At 35.7% G+C, this 16,817-nt stretch overlaps 2 protein-coding genes across 2 annotated transcripts; both read left to right on the forward strand.

Annotated features, from left to right (window-relative positions):
• The first annotated feature begins 65 nt into the window (after positions 1-65).
• Positions 66-3,304, forward strand: LOC124921189 (WPP domain-interacting tail-anchored protein 1-like). The gene is made up of 4 exons (XM_047461814.1): positions 66-656; positions 1,030-2,072; positions 2,310-2,510; positions 2,647-3,304. Exons 1-4 carry the CDS (start codon positions 86-88, stop codon positions 2,866-2,868), a joined length of 2,037 nt encoding a protein of 678 aa, XP_047317770.1. The 5' UTR covers positions 66-85; the 3' UTR covers positions 2,869-3,304.
• Positions 3,305-9,814: 6,510 nt separating this feature from the next.
• Positions 9,815-10,487, forward strand: LOC124920891 (basic leucine zipper 43-like). The gene has a single exon (XM_047461468.1). It carries the CDS (start codon positions 9,930-9,932, stop codon positions 10,485-10,487), a length of 558 nt encoding a protein of 185 aa, XP_047317424.1. The 5' UTR covers positions 9,815-9,929.
• The last annotated feature ends 6,330 nt before the right edge of the window (positions 10,488-16,817 follow it).

Genomic DNA, 16,817 nt, shown 5'->3' on the forward strand with positions numbered 1-16,817 from the left:
CAGAAATGCATGCATCTCTTATTGAAATATCTATATGTCTTCTTTCCATGGCTTTCTGCAGGTGCTTTCCCAGCTCTGAATTATTATGATGGATCCTGCTGATTCTATTTACCGCCTGTCAAACACCCTCAAAATAACTCAGCAGCAGCAGCAGCAGCAGCAGGAGGAGGAGGAGGGCACTATGGACTCACTTCAAAGGGGTGGTGACATCTTGCATCAAGTCGGAGCTGCTACCCAAGCTATAACAAGAGTTGAACTCAATTTAGCATGTTGTTCAGAAAAGCTCGTTAACTTGAGCATACTGGCAATGCATGTAGCAACAAGGGAAACTCACTATGAGGCATTTGCTTTAGAAAATGAGCATATCTCCGCAGATTCTGCTGAAAAGGCTTTGGAATTTGATCTATTGTTAGCAACTCTCGACTCGGAGATGAATGAATTGAACGACTTCGTGACTAGTCTCCAGAGAGAGATCGATAATACCCGTGGGGTTATGTCTTTCTTTAAACACTCCGAACAAACTTACCAAGAAATGGATGACAAGATGCGTGATTCTCAACATTCACTGCACCAATCACTAGACCAGCTCTCAGGTTTAAGAGACCAATCTTCAGCCTTCTCTAGAATCTTGTCTAGTTTCTCCGGAGAAGAAAATCGTAAGTCACTTTTGTATCTTCTGCTTCTGCACAATTCATTTTATTTTGGTTCTTGGAAACATTATGCATTTACTCTTCTTCTTCTTCTTCTTCTTCTTCTTCTACGCCTGAAGTGCTTCAAACCTTGTGCATATATATATATATATATATACACACATGATTCTTTTTTAAAAAAATAAAAAATATATTGGGTACATGATTAATAAAAATGGTGATGTTCACTGCAAGACTGAATGAGGTATCAATGATCTAATGTCTAATTTGAATCATAGTAAGGTAAAAGTAATTTGTATTTTACTCCTTGATTTACATGTTTAATTTGAAATTCATTTAGTCACACTTGGAATTCTGATGATCCTCATTCATTTTACAGGAAAAGGCATGGATAATCATTTGAAAGATGGTGGTGGATTGTTGAACCAGAATGTAAATATAAAAATGCAAACTGCTGAACAAAAGAAGCAATTTCTGAGGATGCTAGAACAATCATTGGCCAGAGAGTTGGAACTTGAGACGAAGTTATCTGAGGCAAGACAGACTGAAGAGGAGCTTAAATTAAGGTTGCACTCATCCGAACAAAAAATTGTTTTCTTGGAAGAAGAAGAAGAAACCATTTCAGAAAATTTGTTTGAGGCAGGAAATGCTTCTGAGATCCTGATGGGAACATCAAAAGAAATATTGGGTCAGCTCCAGATTGCTCAGTTTAATCGAAGTGGTTCAATGGATCGTGAAGGGACCTTGAGATCCCAGCTTCAAGATTCTATGCAGAAATTGACAGTTCATGAGACTGCAATAGTTAAACTTGATTCCGAAAACTTAACTTTGAGGGAGAGAATAAATTCGCTTGAGAACCAACTGAAAGATGGTAAGCTTGAAAGGACAATAGAGGATCTAAAAGAAACAAATCTTATAACTGAAAGCAGAGCTGTGATCGCTGAATCACAGTGTGAACTGCTTACTGAAATAAATAGTAAACTCAGTGAGGAGATGAAGATTCTTACAAGAACTGGAAACACTTGTAAGAATGTTGAGTCTCTCGAAAGGCAGTTGAGGGAAACAGATATCCAGTTGCAGCATGCATTAGCCTCAGCGGAAGCTAGTCAAGAGAAGCAGAACATGTCAGACGCAATAATATTTGATATGGAGAACGTAATTAAGGATTTGAAGTTGAGAGTTTCAAAAGCCGAAAGTCGTGCAGAAAGCACGGAGGAGAAGTGTATTACGTTGTCAGAGTTCAACGCAGAGCTGAATGAAGAATTAAATATTTCGAGAGACAGAATAGAATGCCTGGAAACATCAGTATACCAAGCTGAGGAAACAAAAGCTGCAACTGCTAAGACCATTAATCTCCGGTCTAAGATGATCACGGATCTAGTCATGCAACTAGCCATTGAAAGGGAGCGCCTCTGCAAGCAGGTTTATTTTTTATTTGTTTCTTTTCCCTTTGATAAATTTGTAGATCATTAGTGCATCTTCATGTCATTAATTGTTATCGGATTAATATGGACTTGTCTTAGTCAATAGAAGTATTATTTAACAAAAGTTGATCTGTGCGACTTTTAACTTATTCTTTATGCGGTATAAATAGGATCCTTATATATATATTATGTGTAGGGGTTTTAAGCTAACTGGGTAGGGAAATGTTGTGTGCAGATCACTTCATTGATGAAGGAGAATAAGCTTCTGAATGACAAGGTCCGTCGTCGTCATCATCCTAGACCCGTAGGAGATGATAGTGTCAATGGTCAAGAATTTGTGGTCTCTAAGTGTGAAATTGAGAGTGTAGCAGCAACAACAACAACATCTTTGAATGATATTAAAGAAGTAGTATCGGCAGCTGCCAGTCTTAATAAAGTATGCTAGCCAATCAACTGTCCTCCTCATTTTATTTTTGTTTTTCCTGAAAATCATCTTTTGATTAATTGGATTCAAACCATAGTGAGTGGCTTTTTACTAACAGTAGACAATAATTTTGTTTGGATATTTTCAGATGGAGAAGACAGCAGATGATGATGATGATGATGATAATTCAGCTGGCATCACAAGTGAGACTACAGATTCTAGGGCAACAGTTGAATCGGTTAGGAACATAGATGGTAGGCAGCTAAATTTAAAATTTGTTGTTGTGTTGGCTGTTGCTGCTGCTGTTCTTGCTTTAGTAGTTTCAGCGTGTCTGTCTGAGCAACCCATCATCATCAGGAGGCACCTTTAAACTTACAAAAACGTCTCAAGAAGAAGAAGAAGCTATAGATTGAACTTTGAAAGGTAATCAAATCAAACTAATAATATTATATATAAACTATTAGTGCACCTCATATGTTGATAGAGTTCACAACATTTTGCTCCCTAAACCATCAATCTATATCAATCTATATCTAAAGAAAATGGTATTTTTGCTTCCAAATAATAAAATGATTCCAGGGTAATAAAGGTGTGTTGGATTTTGTTCTGAAACTTTTAGAGGTCATCATATATATATATATATATATATATATATATATGTTAATTGTTTAGCAAATGAGCATGCAAGTATTATTATTATTATTATTATCATCAAGCCTCCCCAGGCTATGCTATTGTTTTTAAGGGATAGCTTAATTTTTTTACTCATCAATTCAATAATAATAATAATAATAATAATTGGGTTTATCTGCTCTACACATTTTCTGATATGTTCAATGCCTCCTCTTCCTCCATTGTTGTGGATTCATTACTAATATTGGATGGAGACCTTTAACTAGTCTCCATATTACTTTCTCTCTCTCTCCAAGAAAATGGCCTTTAAATAATAATAATAATTTTTTTTATCCCTTTTCTAGACATTTTCTGTCGGTAATAAATTATTATTATTTTTTATTTCTATGACACTAGTTTGATAAAGTCCATTTCAAGCTCACAGAGGTTATTTTGTGACCCCATCAAACAACAAAATACTAGTGCTCCATGACCAATATGATCATTTTTTTTTGTCACTCCCATCTGCTACAAATACAAATTAAAGAGGGTAAATAATCATATTTTATTCCTACTATTTTCAGGCTTCTAAATGAAAATTCAAGCAGAAATAGAATAAATGAATCTCTATATATTTGATATTTTTTACACATGAACAATGTTTAAGGGATGCAGCAATATCGTAGATTAAATTGTTGCGGTAAAATGTAATGTCACTACTCCTTTCCTTGCACTTTTTTTGCACTTTTTTTTTTGACATAACAGGGAGAAATAAATCATGGTCAATGCTCAATTATTGCAATAAAGTTAGTATTAGGCTATTATTACCATATTACAACTAACTTTGGTATAAACAATTCAAAATCAATTGTAAAAGTTTTAACAAGTTCAACGACTTTTTCTTCTTAAAGTAATATTAATACGGTAGAAACTTGATAAATTAATACTCGATTATTTAATAAACTCTTTAAGATAATATTTTTGGTCAGTCCTGACTCGGGATAGGGTGTTAAATTAATAATTCACTAAAATTATAAGATAATACATAATTTTTTTAGACCCCATATAAAATATAAATTAATAATTCATTATATATACGTTTCATATTGCTTTTGAGTGAGACTTGGATTATCCTTGTTGTGCTTGCATAATGCTCTACGAAACTCGTCTGTCATTGTTGTTTTTTTCACACCTTTAAGATGAGAAGCCATGTTGTGTGTGTTGTGTGTATGATTTGTTTGTGTTAACCTAAAGTATTTTGATCTTGTTTATATAGAAAATATTTTTAATATCTATAAAGTGATACATTAAACACAAGAAGCATAATAAAGGGGAAGATTGAAGGTTTATTTTAAATTGGATCATTCATTTGTACATGCATTTATACAATAATTAAGTGAAAGCTTAAGTGTTTGTAAATTAAGTATTTTACTATAAATTAATAAAATATTAATTAATATATAAATTAATAATTTATCAATTAATTAATAATTCTTTTAATTAATAAATTTTAGTTGTCTATTATTTTATAGAGTTTCTATTCTATTTGTATTAATAGAATTGTTTGTTTGTAAAATATAAATTTAAATATTATTATTATTAAGTGTGAACACAACATGCCAAACAAATAATTAGTGAGATTAAATGTCTAAGACTCTTCCATGGATAAACAAAAAATGAGATTTTTGATAGAATTTTTTATTTTCACATGTTTCCAAAAAACTCGAAAATTGATCTTTAGAGAGACGAATAATAAATATAGCTAGGTTTAAAATCGGGAGAGCTAGACAAGAGAAAACTTACTAAACTAAACTACTTTAAAAAAAATTAGTAGAAATGAATGAATAAATAAAATAAAATAAAATAAAAAGTTAATCAATGTTATCAGTAAAGGGCAGAACAGATACAAAAATAAATAACTAATTAGTCTTGTAATCTTATTGACAGAAAAAAGAAGATGGTCATGAATAATGACCATTGAATCGATCTGCAACTCCGGGATTTAGAGTTTAATTAAGAATAACAAGAAGCAAGCAAGCAATTAAAGCAACTTTTTCTTTTCTTTTAACCCAACCAAATAAACTGTAATTATATTTCTTACTAGTTACTACCCCTCTCACCAAAGCAAAGCAAAGCAAAGCCATTCAAATCAAATCATAAGCTCTATGCTCCTTTGTCATTGCATTTCTACCCATATCAAATGCATTCGTGCGTGTGCTTGTGTGAAAAAGAGATTAGGGAAAGTGCATATATATATATATATATATATATATATATATATATATATATATATATATATATATATATATATATATATATATATATATATATATTGGTCAAAAGTGTTTGGGAGTAGTAATTAATTAGCTAGCCCTAAAAGAGATACATGATCATTTAGCCTCTTAATGTTTATTTGTATTGAATCTAATCTAATCTAATAATTAATTATTTCTTCTATGTTCTATCTAAAGAAAAATATGTATAAATATAAATCTCCTTGATCAAAATTTTATTTTTCAAAATATTAAATAGTATACTAAGATATTTTGGTCTTTAATTTGACCTATACAAATAAAAGAAAGAGGAACTAGCTAGACCCAACAAAGGGATCTTAAAAATATTGCTTTGCCCAAATGAAACAGTGACAATGGATGGATGGATACAAAATGATAAAGCAAGCTCAGCTCATGAATGAATTAATGAATGATGCGACTGAGAAACTTAGTCATCTGCTTTGTAAAGATTCAATAATATATATATATATATATGGATATGAAAGAAAACAAAAATTGAAAAAGTGTGTGTGTGTGTGTGAGAGAGAGAGAAAGAGACCTTGATGATGGCTAATAATAAGTCGGCTTATCCGCTTTCAATCACACCAGCAATCTCATGGGATCTTCTCATGACCTCATTGAAGGAACAAATCTTCAGGACATAATCTTTCTTTCTTTCTTTCTTTCTTTACTCATTCAACAAAGCTAGCTAAATGCAAAAGTTATATCCCCCTCCCAATTTTCTACAATTTTATCACCATCTAATTAAAAAAAGTTCATTTCTTTTTTAACTAACTAATTAGTTATATATTATTGTCCCCCGGCCTTGAATTTAATTATTAATATCCCCTATCTAGCTCAATTTCTTTTATAACAAGTTCTTAAGTAGAACTAACATTGCTTGCTAGGAATGAATTCCAAATACATATCAGCTAGCTAACTATATATTTATAAAAAGTGAAGTGCTAATAAAGGATTTTATTAAAAAAAAAGAAAAGAAGAGAAAATAAACTAAGTAGCTAGTTGAGAGTCTGAAATAAATTTCAACCGGTCGTTATAATACTAGTTGGTATTGGTAGGAGGAGGGGGGGAATTGATTGTATATGCACTGCTGCCAGTACTAATTACTTATTGAATCAAAATAATTAGTGATATGATCAGATTTCCCTTAGTGAGTGGGTGGACCAGTGAATGATCGATCGATCATACACATATGGACAATTTACAATTCATTCATACACTGGATAGTATGTGTTTCTGTCTACTAGTAATACTGAGCCCTCTAATTAGGCCTAGCTAGCTAGCTAGCTAGCTAGCTAGGGCTGGAGCCCTGAGAGGGCGGGCGTGGGTATGTAGCAGTAATGGCTAACTAACTAGCTAGCTAGCTTCAACAAAGTATGAATCTTCTTAATAGCTGCATATATATATATATATATATATGCATGCCCCCACCAACCAGATTAATTAAGCTAGCTAGCTCCTATTAATTATACCAGATTAATTAAGAAAGAGATAGAGGCCAAAGGAGCTAGCTAGCCAATGGGTATAAATCAAAGTGCACCTATCCGTGCGATACAAAAGCCGTTATCTTAGGAACAATGCTCCTAAACAGGACAGAATTCCGTTTCTTGTTCTTTTACTAAAATATTTAAAGGAGTTGAGGGGGGAGGAGGGAGGGGTATACAAGGGGGAAAGTGGAATATATATATATATATATATATATATATATAGCCATGAATTAATGGAATCATACATAATAAAGAAGAAAGAAAAATACTACTACCTAGATAGATAGATGGTGATAATAGATAGGCAGGCAGGCAGGCATGCATGCCACAAGTTGGTTGGTTAATGGCCTTGTCTTCATTCAATCATTGTTTTCAGGTCTCATGAAAAAAGGATCCAGGGTGAAAAGCATTATATATATATATATATATATATATATATATATATATATATATATATATATATATATATATATATATATATATATATATATATATATATATATATATATATATATATATATATACTACTACTAATAAATTCACATTTCACATAGGGTGGGGGGGAGTTTGATTAATTACCTAATAAATAAATTCTTCTACTCTATCATGTAGCCTCTAGTCCAGTCACACTCTTTATTTATTTATTTATTATTATGATTAACAAGAAGAATCAGGCACTACCAACGCAAAAATGCTAGCACTTCAAAAATAGATTATATAAAGAAGGCGGCAGTAGTACGTAATAAATAATATCTAAACTTTTACCTGTTTCACTGATTGTGAGCATATCCCACCATGTTGCAAAAAATGAGCAAGTTGAAATCCTATAAAAAACAAACAAAACAGAGAGAGAGAGCGTGAGATTCATTTGAACTAATATTCTTTTTTCTGGTTCCAAACTTCCAACTTGCTCAAGACATGTATCACTAGTACATTGTACCTGTACACAACTACAGTGGACACTATTTTATGGATTCAACTACTTTATTCTCCTAGTATCCCCATATAAGGAAAAGACAAAAACCAAAATAATAATAATAATAAGTAAATAAAAAATAATAAAAAATAAAAGTTTAAGGAAAAGGAAATCCATGAAGAAATTAAACAAGGAAAGAACAAGTTGAAGACAAGAAAAGAAATGAGAGTCCAACTCTGTCTAATGACATTGTTGACTAACCAGTCCACTCATACACCCAACCCAAACATGAAGCCTGGGAAAAGAGAACATTTTTACATCCACAGGATTTCTTCGGATCTGTAACGCAATATAGATTTCTTTTTACCTTGGTGGAGTAGGACTGCATTTCAAAGTACATTCATTGACATCTCCTCCCTTCCTATCTCAACCACACAAAATATACCCAATATTTTTCCAGCCTCCAAATTCACACTCCCGATCAATTATGTGGCTGTAACTACGCAAAGGACAAATCAATTTCTCTGTAATTTTGGTCCAAAAAGACTGCAGAGCATTCATATGGCAAGTGCACAAAAGAAAGTTAATGCTGTTTTCAGCACTTGTGTAAAAAAGAGTTGTTCAAATTTAGTGTTAATACAATAATAATAATATCACTTTCTGCTTTTACTTTCACACATGGCAACAATCATATATAAAAGACTTCTCAATGAGAATTAGCATCTACTAAAACCCTCATCAACCTTCTTGGTAACCAGCTTCTGATTATTAGGAATTCATGCAAGTACTTAAACCATTATATTGTAATTAGTTTGCTCTGGACACCCTAGATTCCACCATTGAATAGATTTTATTGTACTGAAGCAGGAAAAGAAAAAAAACAATCTATATAAAGTTTAACCATTTTAAGTTGCCAACCATGCTAACATGATTTCCTATTCTAGGTTGTGCAGATTTAATCTTTTGCTTATTAAGTACCAGTTCCAAGTTCTAACTTAAATCATATTAGAAACTTCCATTATCCCCTGCCTTATATTGATGTCACCTTCACAACGGTGGATGTCATTTTCATTCATCGAAAGAGTTTGCGAGGAATCTGAATAATTAGTCAGCTACCTAAGAATTGAAAGCTGACCCGGACACCCTGGTCATCATAAAAGAAAAATTAGCCAGCTATAATAATGCGCCCTTTCAGCTGTTAATAAACTATACAATGTTTTTAATTGGACACTTAAAATGATGTATATGACTTCTGATTATGAAGTTTGCAATTAACTGGATCATGGTAATTTATTTGTGAATTCATAAATCTTGTCTCTTTATATGACACACTTGTTACCCCTGTAATTTTTTTATCAAACCAATGCTTTTTATTAAAACTAAATCAACTACTCTTTTACCTTCAGTTACTATAATACCCTTGAATGCCATAAGAAGACAAAGTATTTTTAGTGTCAAGCTTTTTCACTAACTATTTTTAAATGCCATGTGCAATATCTATGACACGTAACAAGATGAGATAGAGGGTATAGAAAAGCCTGCCTATTAGATGATTCATATGTCATCAGGAGCCTTTTTGCTTAGAAGAAAAATTGCAGGGGGCAAACATGACAAGAGATAGATTTGGTTTGGTTAAGTGTTGACAAAATTCTTAATTATTGACTATTTTATCCCACCCACACACGCTTGCACATGCATGTAAATCTCGGATGTTACCATTTGATGTGTGCTTCTTAACTAGATGTCTATATATGTGTGCTTCTTACTGGACTGATATAACTACACACATGGTACTTGTCTAACTCTTGGGTCTTAGCAGATCATAATGAAGACCATAAGACAGACTCAGGCTGCATCTACATGTATTATGGCCGAATAAGTACAAACATATCTACATCATTATATTCTAGTGGTCTGATCTTTAAGAGTCTCCATAACTCATAGCTTCAATAATGGGGCCATAGGAGCATTTTTATCCTAGTATAAAATCCTCATTTGCCACACTTCCTTTCCATCCAAAACGTATGCCAACTCCTTTTCTTTTTTTATCTAATTCTGAATCACCTCTGAAGGCTCAGACCTAGAGTTCTAACTTTGAAACTACCCAAAGAATCTTTAAATCATGCAACCAACCAATGCTACAGAATTTCACTACGCATTTCCTCCCCATCTAAATCCTTATATGTCTCAGTTTGGCTTGAACCAGAACGATTCTCCCACATTTATATCTGGCAGATTCTCTAATAATTTTTATCATCTTCAAAACACTCCTCAGATTCAAGGATTCAACACACAGCCAACCTCTTTCAGCAGTAACTCTACCTCAGACGAGGCAGATGACCAACAACTAAGCATCATTAATGAGAGGAAACAAAGGAGAATGATATCCAACAGAGAATCTGCCCGACGATCACGTATGAGAAAGCAGAAGCACTTGGATGAGCTGTGGTCACAGGTAGTTTCGCTTCGGAATGAGAACCACCAACTCATTGACCAACTGAACCATGCTTCTGAGTACAATGATAAGGTGGTTGAAGAGAATGCTCAACTCAAAGAAGAAGCTTCAGAACTTCGCCAGATGCTGATAGACATGAAGCTCAACAGCCCTTGTCCAAGTTTTGGGGATCTGGATGATTTTCCTGGTGACACGACTTACCTTGGAACTGAATACTCCGACTAATCTAATGCAAGCTTCACACACTTGCTTCTATAAGCAAGTGTGCCTATTTTCTATCTGTTAGTATCTATTTCATGAGAATTCGGTTCATGGTTGTACCAGAATGAAAAGATTGGATGACATCTTTTGCAGATGACACTTTTTATTAGCCACAGCTTCACTCTCAAATTTAACATAATAAATTCTGAAAGTTAAGTGCAGATTAGGAGATTAAAGTTTATATGAATATCAGTATGCATAGATTTGGGTCCTCTACTGTAGAACACAATCATAAACAAACACCCCCAATATATCCAGTAAATTAAGAGCATCACTAAACAGGTCAGCAAATGAGAAAAGAAATGGTATTATTTCTACAAATTGAGAACAATAATTAACCACAACAAAAATGAAAGAGTGAGTGAGTGATTGTAGGCAAACCATTAGGAGAATCCTGCGTTTGCAATCTCAAAATCTATAGGAGATGAGGAGCTTCATGTATAATAATGGCATTCAAAGTAAGTATGTCTGTCTGTCTGTCTGTGTGTCATAATAGTGGGTAACAGGAAAAGGATGAAGCATTAAGTAAGGCAAAAGAACCATGTTCCGAAATGTTCAGCTAAATCGATCATTTTAGATGAATTCAAACACATCCACATACACACTAGCAAATCATATTGCGTGTTTGTGAAATAAATTTAAAAATATATATATATATATATATATCTCTAGCTAGCATTACATATCATAGAATACGTTACACATGGAGACTGTGAAGAGCTAGCTAGCTAGGTTGTTGAGCAAAATATGAGTTACGAACCTTGAGAAGAGAGATACGGAAGAATTAGTTCCATTCCAGCTTAAGAACCAACGATCGATGATCACTTCTTTCTTTCATTCTTTCTTTCTTTGGGAACTGAAACTCATCGTCATGAGACCACCGACTTCTTTCTTTGTCCAGCAAGTTACCGGAGACAGACACAATTCCCGGCCGGCGCGCTTCACTTTCGCGTGCCCCTCCCTCCCTCTAACTATTTCTAACATTCACATTTTGTACAACTACCTCACTTTATTAAAGTTAATTAATTAGTTACTTTAATTAACCTCGATTACAAAATAAAAAAAACAAATTTTATTGTTATTTTATTTTTCATATGGCTAACCCCAGCCCCAGGATGGGGAAATTTGAGGAAATGACCCCAAAATAAGGCCAAATAGCCGATGGTGCGGAGGGATAATTTTTATAGCGCTGGTGACCCCCAAACAATTTTCTGCCGAAAATACCCCCGTTGCGTCACGCACCCTCCTGTTGCGTGACGCACCTGAGGGCATTGTGAAAAGTCCACAATGCCCTTACTATATAATAAAAAAAATCCCAGTTCTTTTCATTCTTTCTTTCTTCTTCTCTTTCTTCACTTCCCTTCTCCTCCTTCTCTCTAAAAAACCCAACCACCGACCGACGAAGACGACGGCGGAATCCTCTCTTCCTTCACAATGTCTCTTTCTGCTGCTACAGGTATTCTTCTCCTTCTTCATTTATCTCTTGGATTGCTTTGTTTGTTAGGGTGTAGTGATTAGGGAATGAGTAGGTGGAATGCCACCGTCGCGGCGGAAACCGGGTGCGTAACGCAGTTGCGTGACGTAGTTGCGTAACGCAGATGCGTCACGTAGTTGCGTTACGCAGATGCGTAACGCACCCCATACACTTTACTTGCATTTCATTGTTACGGTGTCTCTCGATTGATACTATAATTTTTTCAATTGCAGCTGAAGTATTTGCTGACGTATTTGTTGTGTACAATGGAGAGTGGCAAATTGCAGCCAATGGTACCAGGTCTTTCTCTGCACAATCATGCAAAACCATGGATATACCTCAATGTACTACATTTGCTCAATTAGTTGATACAATCTATGAGACGATTAACGTGCAAAAGTCTGCATATGATTTAGTGATTAAAGTCATGTATGATCCTTCTGCAAAACTTCCCCCTGTTGTTATTGAGGGAGATAAAGATGTGGGCATGTATTTATCACGGTTGATATCGGGTCGAAGTTCGTCATCTTCGTCACCACTTTGTGTCTCATTAGTAGAGAAGTACCCAAGTCAAGATACTACACTACCAATCATTACTCAAAAAAGTATACCCGGCGTTGTTTCTCGAGTTGTTTCTCAACAGATTTTATTTGAAAGTGATAATGAAGGAGGAGGAGAAGAAGATGAACGGACTCATCATGAACTGATTAATCATGAACGCGTTATTGACTTTAATTATGAACGAGTTAGTGATTTCCAAGCTACTACTAGTCCTGCATCAGCAGTTGCACGCACGCCGCACCGGTCAATACCTACACCAATGGGTACACCATCTAGTGCAAGAGCAATGGGTACACCATCTAGTGCAAGAGCGTCAATGGGTACACCATCTAGTGCAAGAGCGTCAATGGGTACACCATCTAGTGCAAGAGCGTCAATGGGTACACCATCTAGTGCAAGAGCGTCAATGGGTACACCATCTAGTGCAAGAGCGTCAATGGGTACACCATCGACAGACCCTACAGACGTATCACCGACAGACCCTTCATTTGCATTGGCGTTAACTAGTGAAACCGTATTGGAAGTCGGTACGTTATTTGATACTAAAAAAGAACTTCAACTGACGCTATATAAATATGCGATGACTTATCATTTTGAATTCAAAGTGAAAAAGTCTCGAAAACATCTTTGGTATGTGAAATGTATGGATGAGACATGCAAGTGGAGCTTACGTGCTGTGAAAGGTAAGTTTTCCGAGATGTTGAGATTCGGAAATTCAATCGACAACACTCATGCTCAGTTTTGTCGAGGCCGGAAAAAAAAATGCAAACACCGGCATGGGTTATTGGGCAGTGCATGAAGGGTAAGTACATGGACCATCACCATAACCACTTGCCTAAAAAAATAATTGAAGACATGCAGTCAGATTATGGGATGTTTTTGACTTATAATAAGGCTTGGAGGGCAAGGGAAACGGCTTTAACGGCGGTGCGAGGAACGGTAGAGGATTCCTATGGAAAATTGCCTTCATACCTATACATGTTGGAGAAGAATAATCCGGGTACCATAACAGATATTCAGACAGACGAGCACGGGCACTTCAAATATATGTTCATGTCTCTAGGCCTCTCAATTAGGGGTTTCAAAGCCTTCTGTCGTCCCGTATTGTGTGTTGATGCAAGTTTTCTCAAGCACAAGGTGGGAGGTCAACTATTGGTGGCTGTTGCATTGGATGCCAATGAGCAACTGTATCATGTTGCATTCGGCGTTGTTGATTCAGAGAATAATAACTCGTGGACTTATTTCATGCAAAAACTTAGAGAAGCAATTGGATTAGTTGATGATCTCGTCTTCGTATCCGATAGACACCCAAGTATAGCCAATGCCTTGTGTGCTGTTTTTCCAGAAGCAGACCACGGTGCGTGCACATATCACATAAAGATGAATATTAATGCCAAATTCAAAACTGATAATTGTCATGTCGAGTTTGATTTGGCTTCTCGTGCGTACACTATCCCCCAATTTAATCGGTTTTTTGACAAGATCAGGGTTAAAGATCATAGGATTGCTGCCTATTTGGAAGAGATTGGGTTTCAAAGATGGAGTAGAGCATATTTTCCCGGTAAGCGATACAATCAACTCACAAGCAATTATGCAGAGAGTTTGAATAGTCAGTGCAGGGAAGCCAGAAAGTATCCAATTTCAGCAATGCTTGAGTCTTTAAGAACAACATTACAAGGGTGGTTTAATGATAGAAGAGAAAAAGCGTCCAACCACCAAGAATTTTTATCTCCAACGTATGAAAAGTTATTATGTGATGGTTTTGAGAAAGCAAGATTCTATACCGTATCATCCCTTAACCGATTTGAGTTGTATGTGCATGATAATGAGGCACATTATAAAGTTAATTTGAAGGACAAGGACTGCACTTGTAGGGTATTTGAAGTCTCCGGTCTTCCTTGTACACATGCACTGGCTGCTGCCCGTCACAGGAATGTGGTTCCTTACGACTTATGCTCAAGGTATTTAATCGTTTTGAACTTATTTATTTAACCTATTTTTAATCGTTTTATTTTCCTTCTCATAGATATTATACAACTGTATCTTGGTTGAATGCATATGCGGAGACATGTTATCCGGTTGGTGATGAAGAGAATTGGGATCTTCCCGATATTATCAAACAACGCGTGTGTCTAAAACCACCTGTGAAGGTTAAGAAAGGTCGGCCACAAACTAAACGTAGGACATCCCAAGGTGAGGTCCGTAAGGTCCCGAGACGATGCAGTTCATGTGGAGGTCTAGGACATAATAGAGCAACATGCAAAGCAGTGATGCCTGCACCGTCTACCGCAAGAGCAAGAGCATCATCTCAGCTGCATGAGCCCTCATCATCTCAGCTGCATGAGCCCTCATCATCTCAGCAGCATGTGCCCTCATCATCTCAGCCGAATGAGCCATCATCTCAACTGTACGAGCCCTCATCTCAGCTCTACGAGCCATCATCTCAATCTTACGAGCCATTAGCTTAGAATGAACTTGTTAGTGTTGTGTTGTGGTGTTATTGTTGTTTTTGTAGACTTATTATCAAATGTCTTGTGTGGAGGTGTTAATGTTGTTTTTGCATCAAGGATTCAAGGATTCAAGGATTCAGTAAATGTCTGGTGTTTTTGTAGTTTTCTGGTGAATGTAATACAGGGACAGGGTTTTTGTACCAAGTGTTTTTGTAGACGCAGCTGCTTGACGCAGCTGCTTGACGCAGCTGCTTGACGAAACTGCTTGACGCAGCTGCTTGACGCTGCTTGACGAAACATGGTTTACATTAGTGCAGAACCTATTACATTAGACATGGTTTATATAACTGTGTACTTCAGGCATATATATCATTAACAACATTTGATATCATTAAATCAACCATATTACAAAGGTTTGAGATTAACATTACAAAAATTTGATATCAGTACAGTACAAAAGTTTCAAAAATAACCTATGGATCTATAAGTCCATGAAATAACCTCACTGCCCACTTTTCTCTCCAAGCTTTCATCTCATTTGAGGTCACTTCTAATAGATTCAGACCTGCAGTCAAGTACTCAATATACATTAGTACAAATACACCACAATCTCCACTCTTAGTTGCTTTGGGAACTTCTGACTCTGGACGTCTTGTGTATGGCAAAACGGAATCAGGGTTGAGTAGAGGAAATCTTTGTTTATCTTCAAGAGGCAATGCCTTGTCAAATATAACCGGAATCATTTGGCACATCGGTAGCACAAACTCATCAAGATTAGCATAACATCCAGGATCGCAGTCATATACGTCTACGCGCCATTGCTGTAGACGGACAACACAAAGTATCTAGTGGACGTCTTTGATGTTCAAAGGAATATATATATCATCGCATTCTTTCCAACTATTCCTATAGTTGCTTTCATCGCCCAAGAAGTATTCGAAAAAGTTTTCAATGTCAAACTCAATACGACTTTTCTTAAACGCAGCGTACTCAGCAGTGAACCTGGTGTGGAGCCAACAATCTCCAATAAAGAAGTTCTTCTTATATGTCTTTGGATATACCCAAGCTCTTCTTCTCAAAATGAAGCAACCTGCATCGATTTCCTACACAAGAGAAACACATTTAAAATACAATCTGCAAATCTAAAATTATTCTAACATGAATATTACTTACATCATCAGTCAGCCAGGTGAACCTTTTTAGCATTCGGCGAAATAATGCCTTATCACCTAATATAGTATGGAGCTCAATTTTGTTGTTGTCAGTTTTTGGATCTTTAAGCCATGTTTGCAATTGATGAAGAAGTTGATCGTCATATTTTAGAAGTGAATTGACGGTGATAGGATCTTTTAACTTGGGCTGTTTCAGATTGGGGTCGGTGAAATCTGGATCATTCTTCGGCCTCCTATTCCTTCTCGTGACCAATATGACTTTCTTAGGAAGAGGAGGTGGAGTATTCACTATTTCCAGTTCATCTTCGTCATTTTCGTCTTTCTTCTTCCCAACCTTCTTCCCCACATTTTTCTGAAAAGTCTTTTGTATAGGTTTTCTCTTCACTTCTTCTTTCTTCTCCACTTCTTCTTTCTTCTCCCCTTCTTCTTCAATCTCCCCTTCTTCAATCTCCCCTTCTTCTTTCTTCTCAGCTTCTTCAATCTCCCCTTCTTCTTTCTCATTCTCAACAACGGCCTCTTTCTCGACAACGGCCTCTTTCTCGACAACATTCTCATTCTCGACAACAGCCTCAACATTCTCTATCGGCGGATCCTCAATAATCTCATTCTCAATCTTCTTCTGCTCCAATTCAACCTT

This window comes from Impatiens glandulifera, chromosome 1 (assembly GCF_907164915.1).
Source record: "Impatiens glandulifera chromosome 1, dImpGla2.1, whole genome shotgun sequence".
NCBI lineage: Eukaryota > Viridiplantae > Streptophyta > Magnoliopsida > Ericales > Balsaminaceae > Impatiens > Impatiens glandulifera.

What these genes read in the sequence shown, in the direction of transcription:
- LOC124921189 (XM_047461814.1), top strand. Translation starts at nt 86, where the DNA reads ATGATGGATCCTGCTGATTCTATTTACCGCCTGTCAAACACCCTCAAA. An exon ending in TTTCTCCGGAGAAGAAAATC is followed by an intron (nt 657 to 1,029) that starts GTAAGTCACTTT and finishes TTCATTTTACAG; the next exon opens with GAAAAGGCATGGATAATCAT. An exon ending in GGGAGCGCCTCTGCAAGCAG is followed by an intron (nt 2,073 to 2,309) that starts GTTTATTTTTTA and finishes TGTTGTGTGCAG; the next exon opens with ATCACTTCATTGATGAAGGA.
- LOC124920891 (XM_047461468.1), top strand. Translation starts at nt 9,930, where the DNA reads ATGCAACCAACCAATGCTACAGAATTTCACTACGCATTTCCTCCCCAT.